Source organism: Mya arenaria, chromosome 8, assembly GCF_026914265.1.
Source record: "Mya arenaria isolate MELC-2E11 chromosome 8, ASM2691426v1".
Classification (NCBI taxonomy): Eukaryota; Metazoa; Mollusca; class Bivalvia; order Myida; family Myidae; genus Mya; species Mya arenaria.
Genome location: NC_069129.1, coordinates 5167446 through 5182742, shown reverse-complemented (window position 1 = coordinate 5182742; position 15297 = coordinate 5167446). Strand labels below are relative to the sequence as shown.

Genomic DNA, 15297 nt, shown 5'->3' with positions numbered 1-15297 from the left:
TCATAATTTGTACGTATTGCGTAAATGTTATAAATCCGAATGTTTCGTCCCCTTAACATTTCGACCACAAGTTATTTTAAGGTTGTATATAATTACATGGGTGAAAATTTCAGCCTCATGTGGCTTAATATGCACTTATAGCAACATATGAAGAAACAAGAGAACCGTGGTGTGTAGGTTATAGTCCATATAATGGAAAATAACCAAATTTATTAATGGAAAATAACAAAATTTATTACAAGCGAAGCCCAGTAATAAGTTTTGTTATTTTCCATTACATGAGCTGTAACCGACTTATAGTTCACCCTAGTTTCTAAGCCAATCATCGAACAAGGCCGTATACAGCGTGCCCATTGGCTGCTCGAAGTTCATTTGGCGCGCGCCAAGTCTGTTGACCTAGTTATAATAATTAACTTATTGGATGCAGATGTGATCTTATATGAAACCTATTCGAGCAAAGATTTGGAAATCTCTGGATGATGATTGGCTTAGAAACTAGGGTGAGCTATAAGGTCCTATATAGCTCACCTGATCAAAGAGTTACAAAAGAGTAATTGCAAATAATCTTTGCATATAGACGTATAAAAAAATAAACTTCTCAAGGGGGTCCGAATTTGCTCAAAAAATATTCTAAAGGGGGTTCTTTTCTCATCAAATAAACTTCTGAAGGGGGATGGTCCATTTTGAAAGTGCCTTCCTGTGGTGGGACATATGTTTTACTGGAATAGCCCTCAACTATTTGAAGAATATGGAGAGCTATACTACTCACCCATGTGTCCGCGTTGGCGTCACACCTTGGTTAAGGTTTTGCATGCAAGCACACATAGGTTAATATCTCAGCAACTACTTGAGGTATTGCATTGAGACTTTATACAATGGTACTCAACCATCCAACCTACTTAATTAACTAAGTTAGATCACTCTAGTTTGCATTTAATGCAAATAATTGCCCTTTATTATTCAACTTAGAAATTCTGCTTAAGGTTTTGCGTGGAAGCACACATAGGTTAATATCTCAACAACTACTTGAGGTATTGCATTGAGACTCGATACAATGGTACTCAACCATCCAACCTTCTTAATTAACCAAGTAAGATAACTCTAGTTTGCATTGCATTTAATGCAAATAATTGCCCTTTATTATTCGACTTAGAAATTCTGGTTAAGGTTTTGCATGCAAGCACACATAGGTTAATATCTCAGCAACTACTTGAAGTATTGCATTGAGACTTTATACAATGGTACTCAACCATCCAACCTACTTAATTAACCAAGTAAGATAACTCTAGTTTGCATTAAATTCAAGTAATGGCCCCTTTTTTTGACATAGAAATTCTGGTAAAGGTTTTTTCATGTAACCACTTTTAAGTCAATACCTCAGCGAATACATCATGTATTGCATTGAAACTTTACACACAGGCTCCCAAACATTTTACCTTCTTCTTTAATCAAGTAAGATAACTCTATCTTTCATATTATATTATTTTTGCCCCTTTATTATGAGACTTAGAAATTCTGGTTAAGGTCTTGCATGTTAGTACACATAGGATAATATCTCAGCAAATACTTGATGTATTGCGTTGAGACTTTATACAATGGTATTCAACCACCCAACGTAATTGAATAACCAAGTTAGATAACTGTATTTTCCAAATAATGGCCCTTTATTATTAGACTTAAAATACTGTTTAAAATTTTCCATGTTACCACATTTATGTTAATATCTCCACTCATCATGTATTGCATTTAAATCTAATCTAACAGTGATCCATGCATGTTTCGCCAAAACTTTTCAATCCTTACATTGAAAGAGGCGGAATAGTCGAGCGCGCTGTCTCTGTGACAGCTCTTGTTTTTTTTAACAAGCTTTGCTGTATTCAGCTCAGATTTTGAGTAAGCCCAAGCAAATGGGGACTTGTGTTGGCTTGTGTTAAAGTTGATCACTTTAGGTAATTTTTGAGGATACATACATGTACCATTTAAACAGTAACTTTTAAGCTGAGGCTTTTTTTTAAGTTATGCAGTGTAATGAATTATAATCACATTGTCATATGAGATGTCCATGTTTTTGAAGGTTTTAACACATAATAACACGATGGAATATTGTTACTAAGTCTTAGATTGTGTTCACCAAGTTATGAGTGTAGTGTCGGTAGAATGTACAGCCTACATTATTCCCTTAGGTCATGATTGAGTTTTCTGTGCTCAAGTTCTACCAGTATAATCTAGTGCATCCGCCTAAAGTGAAATCCAATTATTGAAATATAACTTGGGATGAACAAGTTTGAGATCTTACTCCAGTTATTGGCATGAACTTTTTTTTGACGAGCCCTGCTTAATAAAATCCAGAATTTGAAGAAGTCTGCCTCAATTTTGGGTTTACATTGTTGCAAGTATTTTGACCACTTATAATAATGATTGTATCACGACATTATCATCACTTGTCAATATTCTATGAGCGTATTAAATACAGGAAAATTGCACTCTTGCCATCTCAACCAGACTTACTTCGTACTTGATAATTTGTGTCTGCAAGATTCAATATTTGATAGGCTGTCATAAAATATCGGCTGTCATTATCTTCAATGTTCTCTCTGTTCGCCCACATTTCAGACTGTTTTATCACTGTCATACAAAATGTAATTTGGAAGCTATTTAGTGATAGTTCTTCGATCATTTTCTCTATTATTTGATATAAGAATGGAGAGAAGGGGCTTTGGTGAGTAACTGAAGATGAAAAATGGACTTTGAATTTGTTACAAATGCCTGAAATGAATATTAGGACCCATTTTGAATGCAAATTGCTCAGTAAAATATATTTGGGTTGTTTATCATACTTAAAATGCAATCATGTAACCCTAATTTGTTTGGTACAATTGCATTTTAAATGAAACGTGGCGCAGACGTAGCCCTGCCTTTGGTATTTTACAAGAGTTTGATTGAGAGTTTAGTTTCTTAAAACACTTTGACAAATCTTTTTTTACAAAACTGCCGCCTCATGGAGCACTGAGAACATTATTTTGGAAACAGGTTTGTCGAAGTGTTTGAGGAAACTAATCACTTAATCAAAATCTGGTATACCAACAATCAGAAAATGGCAGTGCTGTTTAAGTGGCATAGACTGCCCTTTGTTTCATTTAAAATGCTGAAGAAATAGAAAAGTTATTTATTTTAAGTCATTATTCGAAGCAAAATTTGCCTTCTGACTTAGCATTTATGACATAATTTATCACGTGGTAAACACACTGAGCATGTAAGGTTCAACAAACCATAAACATTATCAATGTATGAATATAAGAACCATTTTAGGCAATTTATATTGTAATTTGATAACATTGATTATACTTTTAATAAGTCAAAGGTGATGGAGAGTATTCCTCACACCTCACTTTACCATGTTTGCCTATTAACTTTGTTTTTTTATGACGCTTGCTTGGAAATACTAAGTGATAACTTTGTTCTATGTTAAGCAATGTGGCCCTTTTTAACATGGAATCATTTGAATTCTTTCTTCAATGATTGGTGTTTATCAGTATGAATTCATATAACAATTAGACCAAAACATACCCTTTTTTTTTTAATTATTTTTAGTTCTGATACATTTTTTGTGATTAATCCTAATGAATGTATGATTAATCCTAATGAATGTAGTTGAACAATTATTCTCAAGTTAAGATTTTCATGGATACTAGCACAGTGCAGGGTTTTCAAACATTTTTTGTTGAATCGTCTCAAATAGTAAAGTAACCAACCAGCTACTACTTATTCTACTTAAAATTCACTTGTACTTTCAAATTTGAACCCACTTGCCATTTGAACTGTCCATTTTGGCCAGCAGCTAGTTCTTATTGAGACCACCGACCGTTACTAAGCTGTGCTAGTTTGCTACTAGTAAGAGTTCTGAGTATTAACATTTAGCCAGAATATCCTGATAATTTAAAAGGCATTTATAGTTATTGGATATTGCATTGATATTTTTAGGCTTTTGGCATCAATGACACCATTGGCTGCTACCTTGACCTACAGAAGGGTGAAATCAAGTGGTCAAAGAATGGAATCGACTTTGGCAAAGCATACGATATTCCAGACCACATGAGAAATGAGAAGTTCTTTGCAGCTGTTGTTTTAAAGGTAAGAATTTAGACTTAACAGTGTTTCTTAATGTATCCAAACAAAATCCAGCTTACTGTTTCCATTTTTTTAAATTTCAACTTAATATCAACAAATTTTAGTATCCAACATGTGTATATACGTACATGTTTTAAGTGTCAACATTTGTTAAGCAAATGTTTTGCTTAAATTCTTAGTAAGCATTCCTTTAGCCGATTCAAACACTTAAAATGGGCCAATTGCTTAGAACTTTGTAAAAGTAATTTAAACAATGTTCTTAATGTCATTGTGTTAACTTTCTAATCTAGTAGAAATCAAATGTATGTATTGTGTGATGTTGCATGGGCTGTTTGCCTCCTAGCAAGTCAACTGTTTTTTGTTTGTTTGTTTAATTTTTACTACACTAGTATCTGTTAAGGCACAGCAGTGATATGCAGTAAGTCTAACAAGATTTGAGACACAGGTATTTCAGTTGTGCTTGTTTGAAATATATCTGACAGTACATTATTAAACAATTTACCTTTAAAAGTTAACAACTATGCTGTTAATAAAGTCGTTAACTTAAACAAAGCTCTTGAACAATCATCTCATTGTTTGTGTGTTCCTTTTAGCTGAGGAAAAAGACAAGCATTTGCTTTAAGTGTTTTGTTTATAAAAAAATGAACATAATCAAATTTTGACAGCCATTCAGCATACATAATACATTAGGGAAATGAGCCGGTTTCTATTGCATGTGAAATTGTTATATGTGTTCAATCTACAGAGCTGTTAACACCTTATGCACTGAACATGGGATTAAATGGGTTTTTGTAGTCATATTTGGTGTTAGTTCTCCTGACAGGTTTTATCCAAGAAATAGCAGGGAGATGCAAGATTTTTGTATTTAGTCCACGCAATTAAAATTAAAAGAAAACACACCAGAATAGCTGTGCCTGTCACAAGTCAGATATACATGTTGTGGTGCCAATAAACTTCTCTCATGAACTTGAAGCATGCATTTGGATTTACTTTTATTCAAAAAAATTGTTTTTGATTGCAGAATGTTGCCTCCATATATCCGTAACCAATCTTCTTTCATGAAAATACACTCTCATTATTAATGTACACAGTAAATTGTTCAACAAATAGTTAAATAATGATACCAAGCTTAAAACTTTCACATGATTTCCACAGAATGCAGAGATGAGCTTCAACTTCGGAACAACTCCGTTCAAGTTCAATCCGCCCCAGGGATTTACCGCTCTGTTCAAGGCGCCCAAAGATAGCACAGTGGAGTCCAAGATTGCGGCTGGGGCTGCGACTGCCAAGCCTGCTCCTAATGCCCCACAGGCCATCATAATTGAACCATCCAGAGAGCTAGCAGAACAGGTTCATTCAGTGTTCTGTTTAGTTTTCCAGAAATGACGTAGTTTGTTTTATAGGTACAGTAGAAACTCACTAAACCGGAACTCCACAAAACCGGAATCCTCGGGATACCAGACTTTTTTCAGAATCCCGGTTTTCCCCTTTTATTTTTAATGTAAAAAAAATCCCTACAAAACCGGAACCCCGGAATTCCGGATACCAGACAAAAAATCGAGAAAATTTGTTAGTGGTCAACGCAATTTTATCTCACATAACCGGACATATATTTGTTCCAACATGTCAAAATGATTTTGTGTATTAGGAATTCGCGAATCCCGTGTCACTTTGTTTTGACAGCCGGTGCGTCGTTAAATATTGCACTTGTGATGTTGTGTTAACTCGATAATCGATAATGATGATTGCGCTGTGGATTGACTGCCGCACGATAATCAAACTTGTGAAAAGAAAATTGATTGAAACATTAATTTGTTTGTTGCAGAAAATAAAGAACTAGAAACAGTTATTAAGTGAATCATTTTGGAGGGTTGTTTTATCTAAAGACTTCTATGATTGAATCAAATTAGAGCGGTGCGTAAATTAAACTATCAAACATACTTAACAAGCATTAAATTAGAGATAATCGGATAATTTGTTTGTTTGTTACTCAAATCAAGAACTTTGATTGGTGATGAAGTGGTCATTTTCGCGAGTTGTTTTATTTTAAGACTTGGAAAAAAAGATTATTTAATTTATAAAAACGCAGAAATGTTTAATTATGTTTATCACATTTGCATGTGCTTTAATCATGTCTCATGGCATTATTTCAAGTTACTTGAACCATTGTTGATGTAAAATAAATGTTATCTTTATGTGTTTTCATTTAATTCCAGTTTTCAACTTCACTTTTAAGGTTAACTCAGTTAATATTTTGAGTAAACTTACATCAAATCCTCACTAAACCAGAAAATTTGCCTAGTCCGGACCTTGTCCGGTTTAGTGAGTTTCTACTGTACTGTATTTAATAATTGATGCTGTTGAAAAGTTGCGTGATGAAATAATTTCTTAATAAAAAGTGTTATGTATGTGAGTGTAGGGAATAAATCAAGATGTTGCAAATGATAGAAACAATTGCAAATTTGGACTTTATTTCACTCTCATAAGCTTGTCTGTCATTCAAAGAAATCTGGTGGTGAAATCTGGTGGCATGTGTAGAAAGGCTTTCAACTCTTGCTATAATAATTGTTGAGTTCTGCCCCTATTTGAAAACCCCCGAACCAGACAAACTCTGGCGTCTTCTTGTGGTGCTCTTGTTTTTATTATTATCATTTTGCAAACTTGTCGTTTGTTATTTAAACATTCCTTAAACATTACATCTATACTACCTATTCTCCAACGAAACATAATGTAACATTAACTTTTGAATACAGTACTTCTTATAAATTTCAGACCCTTACTCAAATCCAGAAGTTCAAAACCCATTTAGAAAATCCAGTGCCGAGGTAGGTTTATTTGTAGTATGGGGCCTTGTATTGTAATGTAATGCATGAGTCAAATATTGTGTCCCTGACATAATCTTATGCCCTAAGGGACCCCATTTTGACCTAAATGCTACTCCCTGAGACTCCCAAAGACAGCATGAATGGAGTTTTAGTGGCAATGTCAATATCAGGAAAGCACATCTACCTGAGACCCCTAATTTGACATCAATAAAAGTCAGAAAATGATTCGCTAGGACAACCCCTACTGTAAATGTCATTTTCATTGTCTGTTTGAAATCTGACATTCATTATTGCATTATTAAGTGATAGTGAGGGTGATTTCTCTTGCGACATCGACAATTTAGTTTTGAAAATATCCGTAAAATATCAATTGGATCTAAGTATTTATTGCTGGTATAAAAAGACCCGAATGCTAGATTTTGCCTGCATTAAGGTTTATAACGATAACAAAAGAGATTTTGATAATAACATTAATGGTAATTTGTTAGCCTGTGAGATTTTGTATTGGTGTCATTGTGGCACTGATGCATGGACTTGTTAGTTTGACATTTTACAGAACTTTCCCTATCAATATTCCCTATAAAGATGTATGGGATAATAAAATTCTAATCTGGCGGCTTCAAATAGAAATTTTGCTGCAAAAGTGAGCATACTGTGCATGTAATAAATCCTCTGGTAAATTACAGCCTTAATGTGGCCTCTAAAATCATGTCACACGAGGTATAATCACTCCTCGTGAGGGGAAATATTCATGGGCCGTGATTTCGTATGTGTGTGTGGAACATCTCAGACTATTAATTCTGCAGTGATGCATTTTTATGGCCTTCTCCTGTCTTTATGTTAATTTGTCTTGATTTGTGATCTTAATGCAAAGCATTTAGAGTTTTCAAATGGAAGAACAGCATTTCAAGATTAAAGATTCACTCTATAGATTAAGCTGGTAGTTTTTCCTTGCTTATTTTGAGCCAAGCATTAATAAGTTCTTTGGCCACATCAGCTTGGTTCATAACAAAAAACAACAGCATCTAAACTTCAGTAAACATAATATGATAGTTTGCATACTTAAACAGTGATTACTAATTTGCAGCCGGCTAAATGACCAAGAGAACATAACACAGATTTCAGTTATTGCAGTTTATAATGTTATTCTTTGTTTCAACTGATATTATACATGAATGATTTTGCAATCTTTATTGGCCCCCCAAAAACTTTTTTTATACTCTCTCTTGACATCAAACCCTTTCAAATGAAAGGGAAATTATACTGGATCCAACATTCCCATTAACCTATACCTTAAACACACTAACACTAAGTGATGTTCCTTGTAACATTTTTTGCAGGGAGCTGCTGATTGTTGGAGGGGTAAATGTGAAAGACCAGGTGGATGTACTCACTAAAGGGGTATATGTCTTGTTTTTATGCCCCCCGAAGGTGGGCATATTAAAATCGCACCGTCCGTCCGTATGTCCATTCGTCCGTCCGTCCGTCCGTCTGTCCGACTCAATAACTCAGAATGGACAGATTTTAAAATAACTTGCCACATGTGTTCGGCATACCAAGATGACGTGTCGCGTGCAAGAACCGTGTCCCTACCTCTAAGGTCAAGGTCACACTTAGGTGTTTATTCCCAATGGAATGCTGCATATAAGGACATAGAGTATAAGTTGTCGTGTCGGGCTGTAACTTTCCCTTGTATGGACAGATTTTAAAATAACTTGCCACATGTGTTCGGCATACCAAGATGACGTGTCGCGTGCAAGAACTGTGTCCCTACCTCTAAGGTCAAGGTCACACTTAGGTGTTTATTCACAATGGAATGCTGCATATAAGGACATAGAGTATAGGTTGTCGTGTCCGGGCTGTAACTTTCCCATGTATGGACAGATTTTAAAATAAATTGCCACATGTGTTTGGCATACCAAGACGACGTGTCGCGTGCAAGACCCGTGTCCCTACCTCTAAGGTCAAGGTCACACTTAGTGTTTATTCAGAATGGCATGCTGCATATAAGGACATAGAGTATAGGTTGTCGTGTCCGGGCTGTAACTTTCCCTTGTATGGACTGATTTTAAAATAACTTGCCACATGTGTTCGGCATACCAAGACGACGTGTCGCTTGCAAGAACCGTGTCCCTACCTCTAAGGTCAAGGTCACACTAAGGTGTTTATTTACAATGAGTGCTGCATATAATGACATAGAGTATAGGTTGTCGTATCCGGGCTGTAACTTTCCCTTGTATGGACAGATTATAAAATAACTTGGCACATGTGTTTGAATTACCAAGACGATGTGTCGGGTGCAAGACCCGTGTCCCTATTTCTTAGGTCCAGGTCACACTTTGTGTTTATTCACAATGGAATGCTGCATATAAGGACATAAAGTATAGGTTGTCGTGTCTGGGCTGTAACTTTCCCTTGTATGGACTGATTTTAAAATAACTTGCCACATGTGTTCAACATACCAAGACGACGTGTCGCGTGCAAGAACCGTGTCCCTACCTCTAAGGTCAAGGTCACACTTAGTGTTTATTCACAATGGAATGCTGCATACAATGACATAGAGTATAGGTTGTCGTGTCCGGGCTGTAACTTTCTCTTGTATGGACAGATTTTAAAATAACTTGCCACATGTGTTCGGCATACAAAGACGATGTGTCGCGTGCAAGATCCGTGTCCCTATTTCTTTAGTCAAGGTCACACTTAGTGTTTATTCACAATGGAGTGCTGCATATAAGGATACAGAGTATTTGTTGTTATGTCTGGGTTGTAACTTTTTCTTGTATGGACAGATTTTAAATTACTTGCCACATGTGTTCGACATACCAAGACGACGTGTCACCTGCAAGACCCATGTCCCTACCTCTAAGGTGAAAGATACACTTTGTGTATATTCACAATGGAATGCTGAATATAAGGACATAAGAATGTAGGTTGTCAAGTATGGGTGGTATTTTTATGCCCCCTTTTGAAAAAAGTGGGGTATATTGTTTTGCACATGTCGGTCGGTCGGTCGGTCGGTCGGTCTGTCTGTCTGTCGGTCGGTCGGTCGGAATACCAAATGGTTTCCGATCAATAACTTGAGAACGCTTTGACCGAGGGACCTCATACTTGGTATGTGTATTGGTCATCACCAGCAGATGAACCCTATTGATTTTGAGGTCAGTGGGTCAAAGGTCAAGGTCAGTGTGACCTTTACATGAAAAACGGTTTCCGATCAATAACTTGAGAACGCTTTGACCCAGGAACCTCATACTTGGTAGGTGTATTGGTCATGACCAGCAGATGAACCCTATTGATTTTGAGGTCAGTGGGTCAAAGGTCAAGGTCAGTGTGACCTTAACATGAAAAACGGTTTCCGATCAATAACTTGAGAACGCTTTGACCCAGGGACCTCATACTAGGTAGGCTTATTGGTCATGACCAGCAGATGAACCCTATTGATTTTGAGGTCAGTGGGTCAAAGGTCAAGGTCAGTGTGACTGTAAGCTGAAAAAAGGTTTTCTGATTGTCCATATTTTATTTTCTTATATAGTAGACAGTAGAAATTTATATGTCACTAAATGCATGAGTTGAAGTATCAGTTTTCAGTGAACATCTAGTTTAATTATGCCCCCCTTCGAAGCAGAGGGGTTATATAATTGCTTTGCACATGTCGGTCAGTCTGTTGGAAGACCAAAGCTTGTCCGAGTGATAACTCAACAATTCCCGGACCTATGGTCATCAAACTTGACATGAAGATTAGGTATGACCAGTAGATGACCTGCCTCATATGCATCCAATGACAAATCAGCTGTCATTTCAGTCCATGCATATTTCATTCAATTGTCCAAATATTTCTGGCAACTTGGCGCTCAGGGGGCATAATGTTTGACAAACATCTCTTGTTTATGTTCAGAGGCAATTTAAAATAACTTGCCATATGATCTTTAACTTTTCATGTACTGACCTTGTTCATAGGTCAATGTCACATTCGGGGGCATTCGTCACATACTGTGACAGCTCTTGTTTCAGTTGTATAATTACTTGACATTGACCTTACTGAAATACTTTCATGTTAAACTCTCTTTCACAATTCAAAGAAGGATTCCAGTTATAGACATCATATTGTTCTCTAAGTTGTTGTTTTTTAAATAAAAAAATAATTGCCAACTCACTCTTGCTGGCATGGTGTTGCGTGAGTATGTAGTCTGAGTTGTGTGGTACCCTGGAAAAACTCCACTTATCAAAGTTCGATACAATCAGCTAATAGTGTGGCATTTTTTGAATGTCTGTATTATATTGAGTAAGATGAAACATAATAATATATTCGCAGGTGGATATTGTGTGTGGGACACCGGGACGCTTGGAGGACTTGATTTCCACTGGAAAACTATTGCTCTCAGCCTGCAGATTCTTCGTTCTGGATGAAGCTGTTAGTTGCTTAATTTACTTTTTATTATAAAAATTAACTAAAGTATCTGATATTGATGCCTCCTTTTATGTTTTTCTAATGATCATAGGTCAGATGGTTGGTCAGTCTTGTCTGTGATTTCTTTGGAAGTAGGACCATTTAACATTAATGTAAAGTTGCCCTTCATGAGTAGTTGACCTGTTGTTTTGAGGTCAACGTTCATGGTCATCAATCTTATGAAAACTTTGTGAATAATTGAGAGTGGATGTTGACCTCGGACAATGGAATGGCAGGTTGCCCTCTACGAATAGCTCAGACTCCTTTGTTATAAAACTTTGAGGTGTCAGCAGACAGGGTCAGGATCAACAATCTTATAAATGCTTTGTCCATACAATAATCTGCGACCCTGAAACTTGTAGGTTGCCTTTGATAAGTAGTTGACCTATATTGGTTTTTGAAGTCAGTAGGTCAAAGGTCAAGATCATGGTCAACAATTTTATGATAACTGTCGTCAAAAAACTTGAACAAAGAACAATTTGGCCTAGGAAATGTCAAGGTTGCAGTCTTATGAAAATTTGTTTGCACCTGTTGTTTTAAGGCCAGTAGGAAGACCTCTCTTGATTTTAGATTAAAGATCATGGTCAGTCAACAGTCTGCTGAAAACTTTCTCTGCACAGTAACTTAAGAAAAAATGTACATTATAGGACCATGCAAATTCAGTCATAGGTTGGCCTTGACCAGATGTCAGGTCGAAATGTTTGTCTTCTTCTTTCTGAAGAAATTGTGAAACCATCAATAATCAATATATTTCTTCTCAAAACACCTTTATTCAATGTTTGAAATGTTTCTTAGAAAGTAGCGCTCAGGTGAAATTATGTTTGACAAACATCTCTTGGTATATCTTATTTGCACAAAAAATCGGGAAACCTGGTATTAAGCATGTCGGGTGTTTTTCAGGTATTGAAATACTCTTGTTGTCGACTGCTCATGCAAAATAAAAAAAATTGGCCACAACTGAAGAACTGTCGAGGATAGGAACATTAAACTTGGTACACATGTCCTCTATGATAATACCCATATGTATAGCAACTGTGATAAGTAAGGCTAAAATATTTGTCAATGTATGTCCCTTGAATAAACTGCCAAGCACTGGCCTAAGCTTCTTCTGCTGTTGTTTGCCAATCACAGGCCTAAGCTTGTTCTGCTGTCGTTTGCCAATCACTGGCCTAAGCTTGTTTTGCTGTTGTTTGCCAAGCACTGGCCTAAGCTTGTTCTGCTGTCGTTTGCCAAGCACTGGCCTAAGCTTGTTCCGCTGTCGTTTGCCAATCACTGGCCTAAGCTTGTTCTGCTGTCGTTTGCCAAGCACTGGCCTAAGCTTGTTCTGCTGTCGTTTGCCAATCACTGGCCTAAGCTTGTTCTGCTGTCGTTTGCCAAGCACTGGCCTAAGCTTGTTCTGCTGTCGTTTGTCAAGCACTGGCCTAGGCTTGTTCTGCTGTCGTTTGTCAAGCACTGGCCTAGGCTTGTTCTGCTGTTGTTTGTCAAGCACTGGCCTAAGCTTGTTCTGCTGTTGTTTGTCAAGCACTGGCCTAAGCTTGTTCTGCTGTCGTTTGCCAATCACTTGCCAATGTTTTTTCTGCTGTCGTTTGCCAAGCACTGGCCTATGCATGTTCTGTTGTTGTTTGACAAGCACTTGCCAATGTTTTTTCTGCTGTTGTTTGTCAAGCACTGGCCTATGCTTGTTCTGCTGTTGTTTGACAAGCACTTGCCAATGTTTTTTCTGCTGTTGTTTGTCAAGCACTGGCCTAATGCCTGTTCTGCTGTTGTTTGCCATGCACTGGCCTAGGCTTGTTCTGCTGTTGTTTGTCAAGCACTGGCCTATGCTAGTTCTGCTGTCGTTTGCCAATCACTGGCCTATGCTTGTTCTGCTGTTGTTTGACAAGCACTTGCCAATGTTTTTTCTGCTGTTGTTTGCCAATCACTGGCCTATGCTTGTTCTGCTGTCGTTTGCCAAGCACTGGCCTAAGCTTGTTCTGCTGTCGTTTGCCAATCACTTGCCTAAGCTTGTTCTGCTGTCGTTTGCCAATCACTGGCCTATGCTTGTTCTGCTGTTGTTTGACAAGCACTTGCCAATGTTTTTTCTGCTGTTGTTTGTCAAGCACTGACCTATGCCTGTTCTGCTGTTGTTTGCCAAGCACTGGCCTATGCTTGTTCTGCTGTTGTTTGTCAAGCACTGGCCTAAGCTTGTTCTGCTGTTGTTTGTCAAGCACTGGCCTATGCTTGTTCTGCTGTTGTTTGACAATCACTGGCCTAAGCTTGTTCTGCTGTCGTTTGCCAATCACTGGCCTAAGCTTGTTCTGCTGTCGTTTGCCAATCACTGGCCTATGCTTGTTCTGCTGTTGTTTGACAAGCACTTGCCAATGGTTTTTTTCTGCTGTTGTTTGTCAAGCACTGGCCTATGCCTGTTCTGCTGTTGTTTGTCAAGCACTGGCCTAAGCTTGTTCTGCTGTTGTTTGTCAATCACTGGCCTATGCTTGTTCTGCTGTTGTTTGACAAGCACTTGCCAATGTTTTTTCTGCTGTTGTTTGTCAAGCACTGGCCTATGCCTGTTCTGCTGTTGTTTGCCAAGCACTGGCCTATGCTTGTTCTGCTGTTGTTTGTCAAGCACTGGCCTAAGCTTGTTCTGCTGTTGTTTGTCAAGCACTGGCCTATGCTTGTTCTGCTGTTGTTTGACAATCACTGGCCTAAGCTTGTTCTGCTGTCGTTTGCCAATCACTGGCCTAAGCTTGTTCTGCTGTTGTTTGCCAAGCACTGGCCTATGCTTGTTCTGCTGTTGTTTGACAATCACTGGCCTAAGCTTGTTCTGCTGTTGTTTGTCAATCACTGGCCTAAGCTTGTTCTGCTGTCGTTTGCCAATCACTGGCCTAAGCTTGTTCTGCTGTTGTTTGTCAAGCACTGGCCTAAGCTTGTTCTGCTGTTGTTTGTCAAGCACTGGCCTAAGCTTGTTCTGCTGTTGTTTGACAATCACTGGCCTAAGCTTGTTCTGCTGTCGTTTGCCAATCACTGGCCCAAGCTTGTTCTGCTGTCGTTTGCCAAGCACTGGCCTATGCTTGTTCTGCTGTTGTTTGACAACCACTGGCCTAAGCTTGTTCTGCTGTTGTTTGTCAAGCACTGGCCTATGCTTGTTCTGCTGTCGTTTGCCAAACACTGGCCTAAGCTTGTTCTGCTGTCGTTTGCCAATCACTGGCCTAAGCTTGTTCTGCTGTCGTTTGCCAATCACTGGCCGATGCTTGTTCTGCTGTTGTTTGACAAGCACTTGCCAATGTTTTTTCTGCTGTTGTTTGTCAAGCACTGGCCTATGCCTGTTCTGCTGTTGTTTGCCATGCACTGGCCTAGGCTTGTTCTGCTGTTGTTTGTCAAGCACTGGCCTATGCTAGTTCTGCTGTTGTTTGACAAGCACTTGCCAGTGTTTTTTCTGCTGTTGTTTGCCAAGCACTGGCCTATGCATGTTCTGCTGTTGTTTGTCAAGCACTGGCCTATGCTTGTTCTGCTGTTGTTTGCCAAGCACTGGCCTAAGCTTGTTCTGCTGTTGTTTGCCAAGCACTGGCCTATGCTTGTTCTGCTGTTGTTTGTCAAGCACTGGCCTATGCTTTTTCTGCTGTTGCTTGCCAAGTGCTGGCCTTTACTTGTTCTGCTGTTGCTTGCCAAGTGCTGGCCTTTGCTTGTTCTGTGCTGTTTGTGAAATGGCCATTGATAATTTATGTCCATTTAAATATGGTATCATAGAAAACTCGGCTTTGTTGAGTTACACAAAGCCTGCTTTTGTACAGAACACCCTTTTTATGACTTTAAAAGGCATTTAATTAAGGCACCAACTGAGCTAATTTAAAGTTTTCTGTTTACAATAATGAACAGTTTAATGTTTGTTTCTAAGCTTGATTAATTTATTTGAAAATG

At 38.0% G+C, this 15297-nt stretch overlaps 1 protein-coding gene across 1 annotated transcript in view; it reads left to right on the top strand.

Annotated features, from left to right (window-relative positions):
* LOC128243019 (ATP-dependent RNA helicase DDX1-like) overlaps positions 1-15297 on the top strand; it is a 50222-nt gene that overhangs the window by 16166 nt on the left and 18759 nt on the right. The window contains exons 8-12 of the mRNA XM_052960484.1: positions 3982-4131; positions 5284-5478; positions 6901-6953; positions 8294-8354; positions 11266-11364. Coding sequence (XP_052816444.1) covers positions 3982-4131; positions 5284-5478; positions 6901-6953; positions 8294-8354; positions 11266-11364 — 558 coding nt within the window. The remainder of the gene's footprint in view (positions 1-3981; positions 4132-5283; positions 5479-6900; positions 6954-8293; positions 8355-11265; positions 11365-15297) is intronic.